An 18484-nucleotide genomic window follows, 5' to 3' on the forward strand; every position below is an offset into this window, starting at 1 on the left:
TGGTGAAATGTTGGGTACCAGTCGAGCCAGTCAACTTCATAGATCTATCGCCTCGAGATAGTCCATAGAGTAAATTGAGGCAGAGGCAGAAATGCTAAATCTCCTATCTTTGAATTCAATGAAGATACCATCAAAGCATCTAGTCACAGCACATTTTCAATACATGTACACAAACATACACTTACCACCAGCGTAACCGTCGGCAACAATAATTTTTCTAATCAAATAGCCATCAATAGAGTCACATCCGAATCAACCCTCAACAAATCATTCCACCGCAAGAAGATTATCCATCTGTTCTCCCCGGTAGCTGAATTTACAATGGTAACCAATCCCAAGCATGCGTGTATCCGAAGATTAAGTATAATATGAGGCGAGCTTGGAATCTTAATCATTTCTTGGTACGATAGGAGGATAGGTACCTAGGTACTCGTAGTATTTCCTTGGACAAAAAGGGGTCACACGTACCAATGGAAGGGAGGCACGGGTAAAAGCAGAACATGAAACAGCCTTGGTATTTGGAAAGCATCATAGGTCGATGTGTTCATACTCTATACGGGTGATACAATACAGAGTATATACAATATGGATCGTTCTCGGAATGTCTTGAATCTTCGGTCAAAACTCAATCATGAGATGTATACAGACATTGTCTCCTGTCAATGTAGAAATCGATGATGGATTGTATTTGTAACTTACAGCGTCCTATCAAAATGAGTTCTCATACTAAAGAACATGGTGGATGAAAAGATGGAAACTTAATGGAGAAGCTTAAAGGTACGTCCCGGTGCTTAAGAAGTAGTTTAATAACGTGGAGAAAATACGAGAAGAATGAAAGAAAGGTCCTGATTGTATTGTAAATATATTGGTATAAATTGAGATACTCTGTCATATATATCTACCTAGTATCTATACTGAGGCCGATTTGAATCATTTGATCAAAACCCCAAAAATAGATTTTCGCCTGATGAAAAAAGAAATTTTAGAATCTATATAATGTGTTTATAGAAATTTTAAATAAAGAGATTGAATTCAATCTTATTTGGGATTTTTTGTAAAATAAATTATATCATTGAATAACCTTTAGAATTAGCTTTATTTATTTGTTTTTAAAATCCATTTCGAAATTTTCTATAAAAAGTATATTAATATTTAAAATCTGATATATAACTATTTTCAAATAATTTTTCTTATAATACATAAACTATTCTAGAATAAACAAAATAAATTTCGAAATAAACTTAAACTCGAATTTGAGATAAAGAGCTTTTACTAAGCTTATCTTACTTATATTATATAACTAATATAATTTTAATTAGTTTTTATAATATAAAACAAAGTATTTAATTCGATATATAACCTTAAAAGAATTGATAAAATAAAAAGAAAAATATTATAAATATCAATTAAAATTCAAAGAATCGATTGATATATTTCTTTTCTAATTTTTTTGAAAATTGAAATTTATATTGAATTTTGAATACTTTTATTATACTTATAAATCTGTTTTCTATTAATACCTCAAATATTAGACTTGATAATTAATTAATCTTTAAATAATATTATTAATATTAAACAGAATCTTTTAATTTAATACACAACCTTAAAGAAATTGTGTGGACAAGGGAATTCACTCAAAGGAATTCACTTCAAAGGAATGACTTCCATACAATGGCAACTGTATTAAAGGTATTAGGCGAAAGCGAAGGAGACTAGCTCTTTCAGTAGTGCCTATATAAGGCCTACTATTTCCCTCATTTAGCTAGCTCCTTAGATTGAATACAAATAGACATTTAGGGGCCTACACATAGTGGGAACCACGTCTTCCGTATCTCTCTCAAACCAACACTAATTAGTGATATCACAAATTACTTACTTATTCGAAATACCTTTTTACTCTTACTTCTTTTACTTCCCGTTGTTAGCACCATGACGTCCCGGGCAAGTGCTAGCGCTAATTTTAAGCAAGCCGGCAAGAAACCCGATCCTGACAAGAAACCCGATACTGGCAAGAAACCGGTTCCATCCGATAAATCCACCGGCATAGGAGGGTATGTCGATACAACGATCGACAGTACTGATCCTCTACAAGCAGGTTTCAGCACTTCTCACTACGAAGGTCTGGATACGACCAGTGCTCCTCCTCATCCTCAGCCTACCGCTCCCCCTGATCCTTACGTTCCTCCTGACAAAGCAACTGAAGAAAGAAAAGCTCAGGAAACTATAAAGGAATTGGGATTCAAAGGAGAACTTCAGGATTATTCTTTTCCAAAAGACCTCAATAAAGCCAGGCAGTTCTACAAAGGATATGCGTTCAGGTTGGGAACAGAGCACCATGCCGACGGATACTTTCTTTTTAGGAAGGCTGCGTATTCGGATATGGGGATCACCGACGCACCTCTTCAGGATACAGTCACATCCGATTTCGACCGCGTTCGTAGAGGCATATTAAGGAATGTTGACAAGTTGATATTATATGACTTTCGCACAGTCTTACGACGTCATGGAGTTTACGTTGATATCAATATGGGTATCGAGGACGCTCTTGCGGAAGTGTTTGACCGCAACAAGTATCACGATTGGACTACGAATCAACTCCTGGAATATCAGTCTAATGAAACACAACCATTCGTATCGACGAAATGGGCTCACCTCCCTGTCGGACTCGGTCCGAGACCACAAACCGAACCTCCCGAACCTCAAGACGGTGACACAGCTGGTCAACTAACTTTGCCAAAACCTGGCAAAGTTACAGGTAGCTCAATGATGGGAGGACCAGCTCCATTCCAATCTCCATTCCAATCTGGGGATGCACGAAATACACCTTTACCAGGTTCTAGGGTTCCACCGGTTGACGCTCCTGCAGGATCACCTGATGACGATGACGATTCAGATGATGATGATGATGACGGTGGCCGAGGTGGTAGAGGCGGTAGAGGTGGTGGCAGAGGTGGTGGCAGAGGCGGTGGCAGAGGTGGTGGAAATGGGGGTCATTATGATCGTCCCAACCGCTGGGAAGATGATCAACGCAATCAGAGTCGCTGCCTTATTGATCTCTCTAAGATCTACAGAGATGACGACAGGTATAAGGGTATCGACGATTCCTTTCAGTTGAAGATCTCCATATTTGCGGAGCATTGCCGTAGGGTATTTGTACCAACCGAGATGACTTTGACGGCATTCCCCATCATGCTCTCAGGCGCCGCTAGAGACTTTTATCAAGCTAACCTCAGTACTCTTCCTAAGACGTATGATGGTGTATGCGAGATGATGGTCAACAATTTCGAAGGACCTGAACATCAGCGAAATATGCTTCTCAAGTGGAACAGAGTCACTTTCAAGGACTACATCGAGAAGAACCCGACTAAGGAACCTCAGGAAGTGTTTAATACGATGATCACGGATTTACGCTTTATTCAGCATACTATTCCCAGCAATATGCGCGACTCCCAATCATACTATATTAGGATCTTGTCTGCATGCGACGGTGTTCCGGAGTGCTATTCTGCAATATGCAACCCTCGTTCAACTACTACAGAGCTCATTAACCAGATTAAGCAAGCTATCGATTCTTATCGAAAAGCATTTCCGAAGCAGGACACATCGCCTGAGACATTCCTTACAGATCGACGTTTCTACAACAATGGATCTTCGGGCTCCTCCTCCCGGAAACCTTATAATAAATACACCGGACGACGACCTTTTCCTGCACCGGCTGATAAGGGCAAGGACGATTGTTACTTCCCTGGTTGCAAGAAGAAGGGCTGTAGATACTACAAGCATACACAGGAGGAGAAAGACCGACTTAAGACGGATTACCGTACCAAGTACAGCAAACTCGACGACAAGAGTTTTACGAAGCAATACGAGCAGTTCGTCACTGATATCGGACAAGAAGATGATCAAGACGACGATAGTGACGATGATAGTGACGATAGTGATGATCATCTCATTGATCAATATCTTACTGATACAAGCGGTTCTGGAGGGGTCTCCAGGACATTCTTTACCTCCATGGGTGCTTGTGATGGTTCTTCAGTGGCGACTAATCTCAACAATGCTGCAAGCGCTCATAAGTTAACAGCTGAGACGTTCAGTACGAACAACGAGCGATACGGTGCTGATACGTTCTTTGGCATTATGATCGATACGGGTGCAGCTGAGAGATCATCTGTCGGATACAACCAGTATTTGGCATGGAAAAAGATCGAGGATGTTGAGTACGATACAGCTACTGCTGGGCAGGTGACAATCCAGTACGGCATTGGAGCAACGACTTCCATCGGTTCGTTTTACACTGAGCTTCCATTTGGGGAGGTAGAATGGAACGTGATGGAAGCCGACCTTCCATTCTTGCTCTCTTTGGCCGATATGGATAGACTTAGGTTCAAGTATGACAATCTTGATGATGTTGCTATTACACCTAAAGGCGTCTATCCTGTATATCGACGATTTGGCCATGCATTTCTGCTATGGAACGTCAATATCGAGGGATTGATTAGTCATTCTGTTGGTAGTAATGATTGCTATCTCACCGAAGTTGAGCTGCGACGAATTCACCGTCGGTTCGGCCATCCATCCGCGCGCAAGTTCCATAAGGTGCTTAAACGCTCCGGGCACGACGAGGACTTTGAGGCGATCAAACAGCTTACTAAGTTTTGTCACCATTGTCAAGTCCATGGTAAGTCGCCCGGCAGATTCAAATTCTCTTTGCCCGACAAGGATTTTGAGTTCAACCATACCATACTTGTCGATGTGCTTTATATCAACAATGATCCGATCCTGCATATTGTTGACGAAGCCACACGCTTTCAAGCCGCTCGATGGCTAAGCAACGTATCTGCGAAGCATACATGGGATAAACTCCGGGAGTGCTGGATCGACACATATGTTGGTCCACCAGAGTATATCACTCATGATGCTGGTACCAACTTCGTCGGAAAAGAGTTTCAACAACATGCTACGTCAATGTCCATTCAGACAAAGACAGTCCCTGTAGAGGCGCATCATTCGATCGGTATTGTTGAGAGATTTCATGCACCATTGCGCAGATCTTACGAAATTATTTACGAAGAAGTTCATAAACTCGGTGTTCGCAAGGCAGCTATACTCCAGATGGCTGTAAAGGCAATCAACGATACTGCTGGACCTGATGGTTTAGTACCTACCTTACTCGTTTTTGGGACATTTCCCCGCATGGTCGACACCAGCCCTCCGACACCTACTATTCAGCAGCGTGCTGCCGCGATCTCTAAAGCTATGATAGAGGTTCGCAGATTACATAGTTCTATGCAAGTACGAGAGGCCTTGAATACACGCAATGGACCCTCTACGACTGTACTTCATGATTTATTGCCGAACAGCAAGGTTTTGGTCTGGAGGGAGGGCAATGGAACAGCTACTGGTGAGTGGAAAGGACCTTTTTCACTCATTAGCATGGAAGGGGAGACATGTACTCTTGATCTACCTCATGGACCTACAAGGTTTAGGTCTACATCAGTAAAACCGTATTATGAGCGATTAGAAGCTGGACGTATTGAGGAGGTTGAGGAACTTGATCATGATATTGATCCCGAGGTAACTTTGCCAAAATCTGGCAAAGTTATATCGCCTCCTTCAGCGGTCACACGTGCGACGAACCCAGAGGAACCCCTCTTGGATTTATCCAAGAACGACCAGATTCCTACTCCGACATCTTTCCCGCGAGTGGTCATACCTCAGATTCGAGCTCATATACAGGATTACCACCCCGAATGTTTTGCTGCCGATCCCAAGGATCCCATCATGTATAAGGAGTCCAGGAAGAAGGAAATTGATGGATTGACGGCTAAGGGTGTATTCGAGGTTGTACCACTTTCGGATGTTCCTTTTGGCACGCGTGTTTTCAAGTCGCGGTTTGTCGATGAGATCAAGAACAAGGGGACGGATACTGAATTCCGCAAGTCGAGGCTAGTCATTCAAGCATATAATGATGCTGATAAGACGTCTGTATTGACACAATCCCCGACAATCCAACGATCGTGTCAACGCATTCTAGTCTCACTAGCCGCGAGTACTCGAAAGACAGGCACAGGAGTGTATATTCGAGATATCACTCAGGCGTACACTCAATCCACTTCGAACTTGCATCGCACTTTTTATGCCCATGCTCCGGAAGAGATGGATCTACCAACCGGTATGATTTTACTAGTTGTTAAACCATTGTATGGTGTTCCTGAGGCAGGAAACCATTGGTTCCGAACATACCATACTCATCACTGTGAGAAGCTTAAGATGCAACAATCCACGTATGACCCTTGTCTATTGCATACTAGTGATAAGGGGACTGGATTCGGCATTGTAGGACTTCAAACAGATGATACACTCATCGTTGGGGATAGTGCGTTTATACAAGCTGAGGACGAGCAACTCAAGCAGGCTGGTTTTATGGCTAAGGATCGCGAGGAACTCACTCACGACCACCCATTGAAGTTTAATGGTGTCACTCTTACACTTAAGGGCGATGACATTCATCTCGACCAGGAGAAGCAATGCGACAATTTGCAGCTTGTGTCTACTGAATCCATGGATATGCATGGTACGCGTGGCAAGGTTCGGAAGCATGCTTCTACACATGAACAATATGTTGCACAACGAGCCCGCGGAGCATACATTGCGACTATGTGCCAACCTGAAGCATCTTTCGATCTGTCCATGGCAGCACAGACAACCCAACCTGGCAAGGATGATATTGCGGCGTTGAATAAGCGTATCAAGTGGCAAAAAGAAAACTCTGCCAGAGGACTCAAATACGTACCACTTGACCTAGATTCACTTAAGATTGTTGTCTTTGCTGATGCTTCTTTTGCGAATAATAAGGACTATTCGTCCCAAATAGGCTATGTGATCGTAATGATGGATAAACACAACAATGCTAATATCATTCATTGGTCGTCCATCAAATGCAAGAGAGTCACACGCAGTGTTTTAGCATCTGAACTATACGGATTAGTTCAGGGATTTGACATCGGTGCGGCAATCACTTCTACAGTTAGCGCCATTCTCGGCAAGGAGATTCCATTAGTTTTGTGTACTGATTCCAAGTCGCTATACGACCTACTCACGAAGCTGGGAACGACTAGTGAAAAGAGACTAATGATCGACATCATGGCACTACGTCAATCCTACGAGCGGAGAGAGATCGTTGAGGTGATCTGGATTGATGGTCCGACTAATCCGGCCGATGCGATGACGAAAGGAAAGCCGTGTCAAGCTCTTGCTGATCTGATCAATACGAATAAGATCGATATCAAGGCAATGAAGTGGGTGGAACGGGATTAGGGGAAGGGATTGGTTCTGCCGGTAAGAGGTCAGGGACTTTAACCGGCAGATGGAGGATATTTATGATTTCACGAATTTCTTTTCTGCCATTGTATTTGAAGCCATAAAAGAGAGTTCCGAGTGTGTGGACAAGGGAATTCACTCAAAGGAATTCACTTCAAAGGAATGACTTCCATACAATGGCAACTGTATTAAAGGTATTAGGCGAAAGCGAAGGAGACTAGCTCTTTCAGTAGTGCCTATATAAGGCCTACTATTTCCCTCATTTAGCTAGCTCCTTAGATTGAATACAAATAGACATTTAGGGGCCTACACATAGTGGGAACCACGTCTTCCGTATCTCTCTCAAACCAACAGAAATTAATAAAATAAAAAGAAAAGAAATATAATTATTAATTAAAACTCAAAATATTGATTGATATATTTCTTTTTGAATCATCTCAAAAATTAAAATTTATATTCAATATAATAATATTTAAAAAACAAAAGATTGAATTCTGAAAATTAATTATTATTCAAATTTATTAGAATACTTTTAAATTGAATATAAATTTCAATTTTTGAAATAATTCAGAAAGAAATACATCAATCGATGCCTTGAATTTTAATTAATAATTATACTTCTTTTCTTTCCATTTTATTAATTCCTTTAAGGTTGTATACTGAATTGAATATTTTTTCTATATAAAAGCACACCACTAAGTTCTAAATATATTTTTAGCTTAAGTGAAAATCTATTTTTGGGGTTTTGGCCAAATGATTCAAATCGGCCTCAGTATCTACCTACATACACATATTATCGACTATTATCGAGTAACCCCTATTCATCTTCTTCCAAATCACAACACCAACATCAATTCCAACTTTCTACTCGTACTGACTGTGCTTCTCCATTGATGATGGTGATAAGAATAGATATTATGATGAATGGATGTACTTACTAGACACCTATCTCCCTGTCCAGGTCATAATAAGCCTGATCCATCAGAATCCCAATTGTACCTTGACTTTCAATTCTCATATTCTCATATCAATCGCCTACACTTATTACACCCACACGAGCCACACCTCCTTCATCCAGGTACTCCATAGCTATCCATCCATATCAAACATATCGTGTCCAGATCATTATGTGATCCTCTTAAATTCAACCCCAACCAATCAGATCATCACAATTCATCAAGAGGTAAAAGTAAGAGAGAGCAGCCATCAATGCTTTTAATGAAAGATCGACTTAATTCACTTAAACTTAACTTTACACTCATTTTTTCCATCTTCATACCCATTGATATTCTAGAAGTCCTTTAGAGAAAAAAAAGGTACCTACCCCCATTGACAATCCATTAATCTCATCAATCCTTTGGGGTCAAGAAGAGCTTGTTGGCTTAATTTAAATCGGTATCTATCCAATCTGCGACACGAGCCGAAGTACATACATACATAACCAGCTACGACATCAAACCTCTTGTGACAGACACCCCAGAACTCCAGATTCGACAAATGCGCTCGTAGGATCTTCACAAAACTATCGATTGAGGACAACCTTTCGAACAGTACAACGGCGCCATGGGCCCAGTCCGCTCTTTACGGCGTACAAACCCACTCACTTTGATTGTGGGTGTGGTCTTATGTATCATCATATTCGTCTTTCTCTTTTCCCCATCCAACGCCGACGCAGCAGCTTCGCAATTACGAAGAGCCAGCGCCGCATCCAATCCCCTCTCACCACCTACCTCTCCCTTTCGCAAACAAAATGAAGCTACAAAGAGCGGGAAACGCATACCACCCCCTGTGGTTCATTACCACATGAATAATGTTACCAGTACCGCCGATCCTTTGGGGAACCGAGAGATGATTCTCATCTTGACACCTTTGGCAAGATTCTATCAGGAGTACTGGGATAACCTGTTGAAGCTTTCGTATCCGCATGAACTCATCACTCTCGCGTTTATCATCCCACGCAACAAGGAAGGAAATGCCGCTACAGCAGCGTTGCAGGAACAGGTTACCAAGACTCAGAAGTCGGGCCCGGAAAAGAATCGTTTCGCCAGTATCATTATCGAGCGACAAGATTTCGATCCTCCCATCGCATCCCAATCCGAAACCGAGAGACACAAGATGGAGAATCAAAAGGCACGAAGAGCCGCCATGTCCAGAGCGAGAAACTCCCTCCTCTTCACAACTCTTGGACCCTCCGTATCGTGGGTGCTATGGTTAGATTCGGATGTTATTGAGACGCCTCCCACCTTGATCCAAGATCTGGCTTCGCACGATAAAGCGATCATTGTGCCAAACTGTTTCCAAAGATACTACGATACTAAAGATAAACGCATGTCGGAACGCGCCTACGATTTCAACAGCTGGCAGGATAGTGATGTGGCACGAAAGCTTGGGGAATCAATGGGTCCGGATGATATTTTGTTGGAAGGTTATGCGGATATGGCGACATATCGAACATTGATGGCATATCTTGCCAGTGACACTGGCGATTCCAAGGAAGTGATTCCGCTCGATGGGGTAGGAGGAACGGCATTGATGGTTAAGGCAGAGGTTCATCGTGATGGGGCGATGTTCCCTCCATTTGCATTCTATCATTTGATTGAAACGGAAGGGTTTGCAAAGATGGCAAAGAGATTGGGTTGGGAGGCTTTTGGTTTGCCTAATTATAAGGTATGTTACGTTATATTGTTCTCTCTCTTTGTTTCTCATGTCATAATCTTCTTTTACTCACGTACGCAAATTATAGGTCTACCATTTCAACGAGTGAGAGATGTCCGGCACATCACAATTTCCCACTCATATACCTTCTCACTAGATATTTGAAACGAGGAAAAGATGACATAATATTTTGGATGGATGGATGGATGGATGGATGGATGGACAGCAAGTTGCAGATGGGAAAGGAACTCTATCAGGAACAGCATACCTAGGTAGTCATGAGGAGGGAGGGAAATAAATGGTTGGTTGGTCTCATAACCATATCATACCTACATTGTGTATCAAAGCGTATGGTATAGGAAAAATAAATAGGATCGGGCGTTTGCTGTGTATTTTTTTTTGACGCGAGTGAATGAGAATTTCAATTGTATTATTTTTGTGGAATTATCTGTTTGTTTGTTTGTCTGTCTGTCTGTCTGTCTCTCTGATAGAGTAGTGAAAAGAAGATGAATCTTTTATAATGACATTTTCCTCATTATATACCTATATATACCTATATATATGAATAAATGAATAGATGTATATGAGATGAGATGAAATAAACTCTGAATATATAGATATATATAAATATATATAAATATATAATTCTTATATTTCTTAATCTATTTATTAATAAGTATTATTTATTTATATAAATAGAGATAAATAAATAGATAAATAAATAAATAGAGATAGATAAATAGACGGATAGATATAGATCTGATGAATAAATAAATATAGAATAGAAAGTGAGGGGTGAGGGAGAGAAGGGAGTGAGGATAGAGGAGGGAAGAGAAGGGATTGAGGATAGAGGAGGGAAGAGAAGGGATTGAGGGGGATAGAGAGGGGGTGATTGTCGATGATTTGGTTTCTAGAGGCGAGGATCGATTGGGGCTGGGGTTGTGGGAGATGGTGTGGGAGATGGAGTGGGAGATGGAGTGGGAGATGGTGTGGAAGATGGTGTGGGAGATGGAGTGGGAGATGGAGTGGGAGATGGTGTGGAAGATGGTGTGGGAGATGGAGTGGGAGATGGTGTGGGAGATGGTGTGGGAGATGGAGTGGGAGATGGAGTGGGAGATGGAGTGGGAGATGGAGTGGGAGATGGATTGGAAATGAATTGTATGGATATAGATATAGGTATTAAGAGGATAAGGAGTAGTATGAGTATGAGTATGTATTCGAGTATGTATTCGAGTATATATTTGGGTACATATGTATTTACAATATTACTCATTCCCCTCTTGCTAACTCATCAAAGCATTGTGAATCATAAAATGAGAATTCAAAACCATACATCATACATTAATAACCTACTCGTATCACATCATAAAAGACTCATCAAAACTCAAAAAAAGTATACAATTTATCAGCTGACAAACCGGCCAGCAAAAGTCATAATATTCGTATCTAAGTCGTAGCTACTGTAAATAGTCCCTAAAATGTATATTCTTTGATTGATCTCTAAATCTCCAACGCCCATTCGCCTAATATGCAAAAACCAACGCCTTAAAGTTCTAAATGAGAAAATTCCGCATCATATCTTGTTGATCTCGGGTTGTATGTGGTAAAAAAGGTATTAAATAATACAATATGTAGTAATGCACGTCTTGTAAAGACAGGGAATTGTATAACAAATTCGCGTATAACCAGAGGCAATTGCAAGACAATTAAAAACATTTACATGCCAAGCATGCTCATTTGTCGTCTCAGGGGACTTGCGCTGAGACTACTGTCTTCGCTACCGTAGCAGGCCGAATCAGTATCAATATCCCACTCAGCTTCCTCTTCTTTGTTTTCCTCGGTACCATCCCAAGCCTTTTGCATAGCACCACGAGTATTCCATCTTAAAGTTCTGGATACACTGTCAAACCACTCTGACGGAGAGCTAACCACGGTGGGGAATGGGTATTGAGAAGCGGCAATAGTGACATGGTCACCTTGCTTCAACTCAACACGTCCCTTTCCATCGAACGAACAATAAGCGGTGGCTCTAGAATTGCGTGGAATGGATACTCGGAGTAAAAGTGTATCTGAGAGAATCATTGGCCGGAATGAAAGAGTATGAGGGCAAATTGGTGTGAGGAGGATGGCAGGAATATCTGGGTGGACAAGTGAGCCACCAGCAGATAATGAGTATGCGGTTGAACCAGTAGGAGTCGAGAAAATACATCCGTCGGCTTGGACAACAGTCAAAAGCTCATTGTCACCATATAACTCGAGGTTAGAGATGTAAGAAGATGGTCCTCGGTCAATAACGAGTTCGTTGAGAACCTCAAATTGTTCGCCTTCTACCGCCTCGTGACCTTGTTCCTTTCCATCCCGGTATATCGTACATGTGAAACGCATACGAAGGTTAACTCGCATACCTTCCTCTCCCATGACTTTGTTCAAGTGTTCCTTGAAACGGTCATATTCAAATCCAGTCAAAAAGCCAAGACTGCCGAGACTGAAGGATAAAATGGGTGGAACAACACGTTGGAAGAGCCACGAAGTAAATAAGACAGTACCGTCCCCACCCAAAGTGAGAACGAGGTCAAATTTCTCCGGTTGACTCCAGCAAAGATCTGGCGACCAGTATTTCAAAAGATGTTGGAATCGAGGTTGTGATTCAATCAAGGCTGCTGCTCCAAAACGCTTCGAGTTGCGCAACTTCGCATCAACGTAAACATTAACACCCAGGTCTGAGCCATATCGTGGAGTACTCATGAGCCAAAGTGCTAAATCCTTGGTCAAATTAACCAACTGATTATCTCTGGCCTTGGTAACAATCATGACATTGCGGACGGCTCTCTTGATAGGGCGCCTTTGCAATTGCTTAGAAACTTCTCGCACACCAGTAGCCGTTGCCATGAGTCGAGAATGTGACATTGATTCGTCTCCGTTGATCTCTTCAAGCACCTTATCGATATTGACAGCGTCATCGAATCGTTGATGGTAAAAGCATGGTGATTGTAGCGAGGGAAATCGAGCTGTGACCGGAGTGTTTCGCTGTGCCAAATCCGAAATTGCTGCATTGAGTTTCTGCGATGAGGCAGTCCCCGGTCTCTCAGTAGATGGCGCTTTCATGTTTGCTAAAGAAAGATTTTGTGGATTATGTTGTTTCGACGATGCCAATGCTTTCATAATAGTCTGGCGAGGTACAGCGTCGACAGATAGAGCGTTCTTGCAATGGTTATGGAACGTTCGGGAAGCCCGTGTAGGAAATACCGGTGATGACGGAACAGAAGCCGAATCGCTTCCTACAGTTGTTGCAGCGGAAAAAGTTGTGGATGGGTCAGTCGATGATTCGAAAAGATCATTATCTGGGAAGTTGGTTTCAATGGCATTCAAAGAACCGAACTGTGCGCCCTGTTCGCGTCGGAGATTGTCTCCAAGATTAAGTTTCGAGTTCAAGGCATTGAAACCCAAAAAGGATTGAGCCGTAGCTGAAGGTGTAACAGCTTCATCGAATACGGACTGAGAAGGTTGTGGGGGATCATTGGGCTTAGTAAGAGCAGGATGAATCGAAGTCGGAGAGCGAATGTCGGACGTGGACATTGTGGATGATGACGCCAAATGCTTTTTGAGTAATCTTTTTTGAGTCGGAGTTCGGAAGTCGGTAGAATGTGTCATAAATGCCGACGAATCCGGGGGTGTGATTGGTGGATGCAAGGATTATCAAACAAAACTATTATTATCGATTGGGGTGTCAAGGGTGTCCGGGATAAATGCTGGGTAAATCGATAGTACGGAGTACAGAGCAGCCCTGGAGATTGATTGTGTGTAGATAATGCAATCTAGGTCGGATTCAGATCGATCGACGGGAGGTATCTGGAAGGAGAAGATGGAGACGATGGAGTCGAAGGAGATGGCTGCGAAGAATCAAGAGGTAATCTGCTTTCTGATATAACTCCTTGGCTGCTGTCTGATCTGACAAGAGGAAATACAGGATCGAAAGGATAGAAAGGAGTCGAGGAGAAGAAAAAGAAGTATAAGAAGAGAGGATGAAATTATAGATGAAGGGAATTGTTTGTTTTCAGTTTGCGGAGGCTTGTTGGTTGTGGATTCGACTTTGTTTTGCACAGACAGTCTTGATCAAAGAGGCCAACAGTCCGTATCGGGTTGTCCGTAAAGATGTGATTTCGGATACAACGGAGGTAAGAAGTGGATGTATCGTTTACCATTAGGTACTTTGAAAGATGGGCATGTACGGAGTATGATATAAATTATATCGCCAGGTGTGATTTCGGATCTTGGACTTGATTCCTTCGATTGGTAGTTGGCAGGTTGGCGGGCTTGTGAAAATGTAAAAAGACGCAGGAGAATATGTGATGTAGATTAATCTCGAGTAGCACAAATCTTGCCAAGTCGTAAAAAGATGTGATATATCTTGCTGTCGACTACTAAATGTGATCTCAAGTCAGTCAGTCTTCTTCGATTTCAAAATTTATATTGGTCCCCATTGCTGGTGCCAATGCTGGTGCCAATGCTGGTGTCAATGCTGGCTCTCAATCAATCCTTCCACCAATCCTAGGTAATCTTCATGATCAATCTTCAATATACTTCTACCCCACACATAGAAGATATAAATATGGATGTCCTCCCAGAAAAAGCATGTATGAATGACCCCATCGAGCCCATCCCGTCTTAACTCCACAAATGAAGTAATAGACTCACCTGATTGTAGTAAGCGAAACTAATAAGCCTTTCTATAAGCTTCTTAGGTGATATATCTTGCGTCTCGACAGCTTGTTGTGACCCTCTTTTGTGAAAGTGTCGAAAGTGTAGGGTATCGTGTCCAGTGATAATTCTCCACAAGGTGATAGTGATTCGGCGTGCAGAGGAACGAGACCAAAATAGTCAAAGAAATAACAACAAATGAAGATTAAGATATCTGCCCGTGGGAATGGAAAAGAAGACCGTCGTCCAAATTTGGAGTGCCGATTGGTTGGAGAAATAGAAGAGAAGTGAATTGATGCCGAATAAAACAAGCAATACCAAGCCAATATCAAAGTAGAAATGTGCTAAGATACAACGGTTCAAGAATCCACAACTGAAAAAGAAAAAAGAGACAAACAGAACGCACAAGCTACCAGAGCTTTGCTGAAAGAATCGAGTACTAAAAACGACAGATTGGTCTGATGGTGAAGACTAGAGAGAGACGAGAAAGGATGCTCCCACTGACAAGACTTCCCTTTCTATATGAAGTGAGTTAGCCTAGTTACGATACCTCTCCAGATTCCTTTCCTCGACATCTATGTTGTTTTGCCTTCACAACGGGACGCTGCACCTTCCAACACGGTTACAGCTGCCACTTCATTCTCCACTATGATCGTCAAATATGGAGGCGAGTTTTGAATCTCGAAAGGATCCAAGCTAGCGTTTTCAGTCGGGGTCCAAGGTCAGCATTAAGCATAGGGAACTCGCAATACTAGTAACATAACAGGTGCGAAGATGCAAGAATGGTGTTTGATATCACGAAATACTCTCAACTGCTAGTGAGCATGATATTATTGAAAGACTCATTTCATCGCGTATTGATTTTGCTGGCGAGTATTGTATTATTATATTATAGATTTCATCTGATCAACGTGTGGATCGGGAGTTACTCTCAAAAAAGTACAAAAGTCCCTGCGCAAATCTGCAATCGCAATTGAGTACTTCCTGGATTTCCTTGTCTGACTCGACTTAGAATACTCATCTCCAGTGAACGTTTGAATTTGCTACCTTTATCGGGAATGGTCGACGGAGGATGAAACGTGGGACCTTGACATGTTGTATCAGATTCCCGATACACACATCCTTTAATGCCTCGGATAACATTGTTTGCTCACATCTCTTCCGTAATTGGTACTCAGAAAAACGACCTTGATCCCAACTCAGATCGCGTTCATAACTCGTTTCGATATGCGGCACCAGCCCTCGTATGCATTTTTCACGTGTGGGCTTTCCCCGTTCCCGTATCCAAGATGAAACCACATTACGGTCCTGACGTTTGGATGACAGCGGTAACATTGATAGAACATTTTCAACCTTTCCAATGGAGATCGGTAGCAACTTTTTCTTGTACTGCCGACTTGACGAACATCATCATGCTTGAAGGTGCCTCATTCTCAAGCCCATCTTCATGCATGATATCATCCTCCGCCAATCCATGACCTTTGCAGCATAGACCCTTTCCATGCTCGTATACTTCTTCCCATTCATCCAAATCGAAACTTCCCTCACTTTCTGCAACAAGAAGCTCCCCGTGTGATGTGAATGCCAATACATGGACTGAAGCAGCATCTTGACAATCCAGAGGAGTAGGGTTTTCTATTATAGTCGTGCCTTTCTCGGTATTCTTCAAGGCAAGCAATACTGATGTCATGGTCATAGAAAGCGGTATAGAAGCGGATAATAAGGTCAGAACCGACGTTTGGAGGAGGGCAGGGAGTAAGGGAAGGTTCTAAATGATCATTAGCAATCGAAATATAGAACAAGAGTGTGGCACACACCGAGCTGGCCTGTACAAGTTTTGACCAAGCAGTATCATTTTCCGGTGTACTTGTAATTTGTAATGTAACTTGAATAAGGGTTCGGGGAAAATTGTGGATGAGGATTATTTGGCGTAAAGAAGATTGAAGGATTGCTTCAAGATGTCTCTCCCTGGTACCTAAGACGTAATCAGTTCCAAGTCTGTCAATCAAACAGTATTTCTATCAGAGTTACGCACCTCCAACACCAGCAGCTGGTCTCACTATCACATCTATAGCCGCTTCTTCTGGCAACTCATCACGTCTCTGAACTTCGATAGGACCGTTTACAGCGCCAATGATAGTATAACCATTTTGTGAGAAGCTAGCAGAACCATCTACTCTATGAAGAGGCGATAGTATGGTTGTAGGTTCGGTTGAGCTGACCATTTTGTTTGTTAGTATGGGGGGGCGTAGATGTGAAGTCCAGATTTATTATGAATGAGATTGAAATCTTTCAAAGCTTGAGCAGAGCTTCAATAATGAATGCGCTTGCACTGTTGAAATTGAATTGCAATTTTTTGTTATCGTTATCGCAATGTGCGCTAAACACTCCTTGGGAATAGCCTAAAGTCGCTGGCAGTGCCGTGGGGTTGGTACCTTTCGAGCTTGCCATGCCACTTCCTCTCCTTTGTAATCAACATCAACAATATCCAACAACATCAAGCATTTACAAGATGTCTTCAACCGCGGAGCACATTCAAAGTCCAGCGAATGGACTTAGTACTGGTATCCCCAACCTGCGCGATCGTCTTCCAAAATTAGAACCTCGCAAAAAGCGAAATGCACCATCGAATCCTCTTCCCGTCCCTGAGACACCAGATCTACCATCTCCTCCAGATCAGTCAAGCTTGAAATTCTGCAAGCCTACGAGACGAATTCTATCACCCAAGGATCATGATCTCTTCCTTCAATCTCCTACTTACAAATTGCTCTTAGCATTTGTCTTTAGTCTAACAGATTCAGTCATCGATACACCAGTCTCAGCGACTACTAAGACAGACCTCAGCTCCACCGTTACCGCTATTCTCGAAATATTAGACAAGGTTGAGGATGTGGTACAAAGAAGTCCGCCGGAAGAGCAAGGTGATTCAAGATTTGGCAACAAAGGTTTCCGCGATTTTCTCGATTTAGCTACAAAAGAGCATAGTGGATGGCATAAACAATTGGGTGTTTCGTCCGATGAAGCTATTGCCGAAATCTCTACATACTTTTTACAATCTTTCGGGAATCGCACCAGAATTGACTATGGATCGGGACACGAGTTGAACTTTATGATATGGTTATTATGTTTATATCAACTTGGAATAGTGACTCGTCAAGACTTCCGCCCGCTGGTCTTGAACGTCTTTACACGGTATTTGGAGCTTATGAGGACTATACAGAAAACGTATTATCTAGAACCGGCAGGTTCGCACGGAGTATGGGGACTCGATGATTACCAATTTCTTCCATTCCTATTTGGCGCTTCTCAACTTTTACATCATCCGTATATCCGTCCTTTGTCGATTCATCAAAATCTTATATTGGAAGAATATGGCAATGAATATCTGTACTTGGGACAGGTTAACTTTGTTAATAGCGTTAAGAATGTTGAAGGACTGCGGTGGCACAGTCCAATGTTAGACGATATATCTTCCGCGAAAAACTGGACAAAAGTTGAAGATGGTATGAGAAGGATGTTTGTGGCCGAGGTACTCAAAAAACTACCTGTCATGCAACATTTTCTTTTTGGTTCTCTGATACCAGCTGAGGATGGTATGAGCACAGAGGAAGAGTTCGGAGTTCCCAATGAAGAAGATGATGCGGAAGGGGGAGAGGTAGTCGTTATGCATGATGGAATGAGGCATGTTCATCAAATGAATAGTTGGGGTGATTGTTGCGGGATTAAAGTACCGAGTAGTGTCGCGGCAGGCCAGGAAATGAAGAAAAGGATGGGAAATGAAGGTCTGAGAAGAATACCCTTTGATTAA

At 42.1% G+C, this 18484-nt stretch overlaps 6 protein-coding genes across 6 annotated transcripts; 4 read left to right on the forward strand and 2 right to left on the reverse strand.

Annotated features, from left to right (window-relative positions):
• Nucleotides 1-1929: 1929 nt before the first annotated feature.
• On the forward strand, nt 1930-7320 carry EAE98_002856 (uncharacterized protein; the record flags this gene model as incomplete). The annotated part of the gene is made up of 1 exon (XM_038950476.1): nt 1930-7320. One exon carries the CDS (start codon nt 1930-1932, stop codon nt 7318-7320), a length of 5391 nt encoding a protein of 1796 aa, XP_038813005.1.
• A 936-nt stretch (nt 7321-8256) lies between these two features.
• Nucleotides 8257-10478, forward strand: EAE98_002857 (uncharacterized protein). The gene is made up of 2 exons (XM_038950477.1): nt 8257-9990; nt 10067-10478. Exons 1-2 carry the CDS (start codon nt 8887-8889, stop codon nt 10085-10087), a joined length of 1125 nt encoding a protein of 374 aa, XP_038813006.1. The 5' UTR covers nt 8257-8886; the 3' UTR covers nt 10088-10478.
• Nucleotides 10479-11694: 1216 nt separating this feature from the next.
• Nucleotides 11695-13554, reverse strand: EAE98_002858 (uncharacterized protein; the record flags this gene model as incomplete). The annotated part of the gene is made up of 1 exon (XM_038950478.1): nt 11695-13554. The coding sequence occupies one exon, from the start codon at nt 13552-13554 to the stop codon at nt 11695-11697; it is 1860 nt and encodes a 619-aa protein (XP_038813007.1).
• Nucleotides 13555-13786: 232 nt separating this feature from the next.
• Nucleotides 13787-14128, forward strand: EAE98_002859 (uncharacterized protein; the record flags this gene model as incomplete). Its single annotated transcript, XM_038950479.1, has 2 exons — nt 13787-13885; nt 13946-14128. 2 exons carry the CDS (start codon nt 13787-13789, stop codon nt 14126-14128), a joined length of 282 nt encoding a protein of 93 aa, XP_038813008.1.
• Nucleotides 14129-15593: 1465 nt separating this feature from the next.
• Nucleotides 15594-16986, reverse strand: EAE98_002860 (uncharacterized protein). Its single transcript, XM_038950480.1, has 3 exons — nt 16712-16986; nt 16494-16651; nt 15594-16444 (listed from the first exon to the last, which is right to left on the reverse strand). Exons 1-3 carry the CDS (start codon nt 16899-16901, stop codon nt 16025-16027), a joined length of 768 nt encoding a protein of 255 aa, XP_038813009.1. The 5' UTR covers nt 16902-16986; the 3' UTR covers nt 15594-16024.
• A 202-nt stretch (nt 16987-17188) lies between these two features.
• EAE98_002861 (uncharacterized protein) lies at nt 17189-18484 on the forward strand (the record flags this gene model as incomplete). The annotated part of the gene is made up of 1 exon (XM_038950481.1): nt 17189-18484. The coding sequence occupies one exon, from the start codon at nt 17189-17191 to the stop codon at nt 18482-18484; it is 1296 nt and encodes a 431-aa protein (XP_038813010.1).

The sequence above is a fragment of the Botrytis deweyae genome, assembly GCF_014898535.1.
Source record: "Botrytis deweyae strain B1 chromosome Unknown BDEW_005, whole genome shotgun sequence".
Classification (NCBI taxonomy): domain Eukaryota; kingdom Fungi; phylum Ascomycota; class Leotiomycetes; order Helotiales; family Sclerotiniaceae; genus Botrytis; species Botrytis deweyae.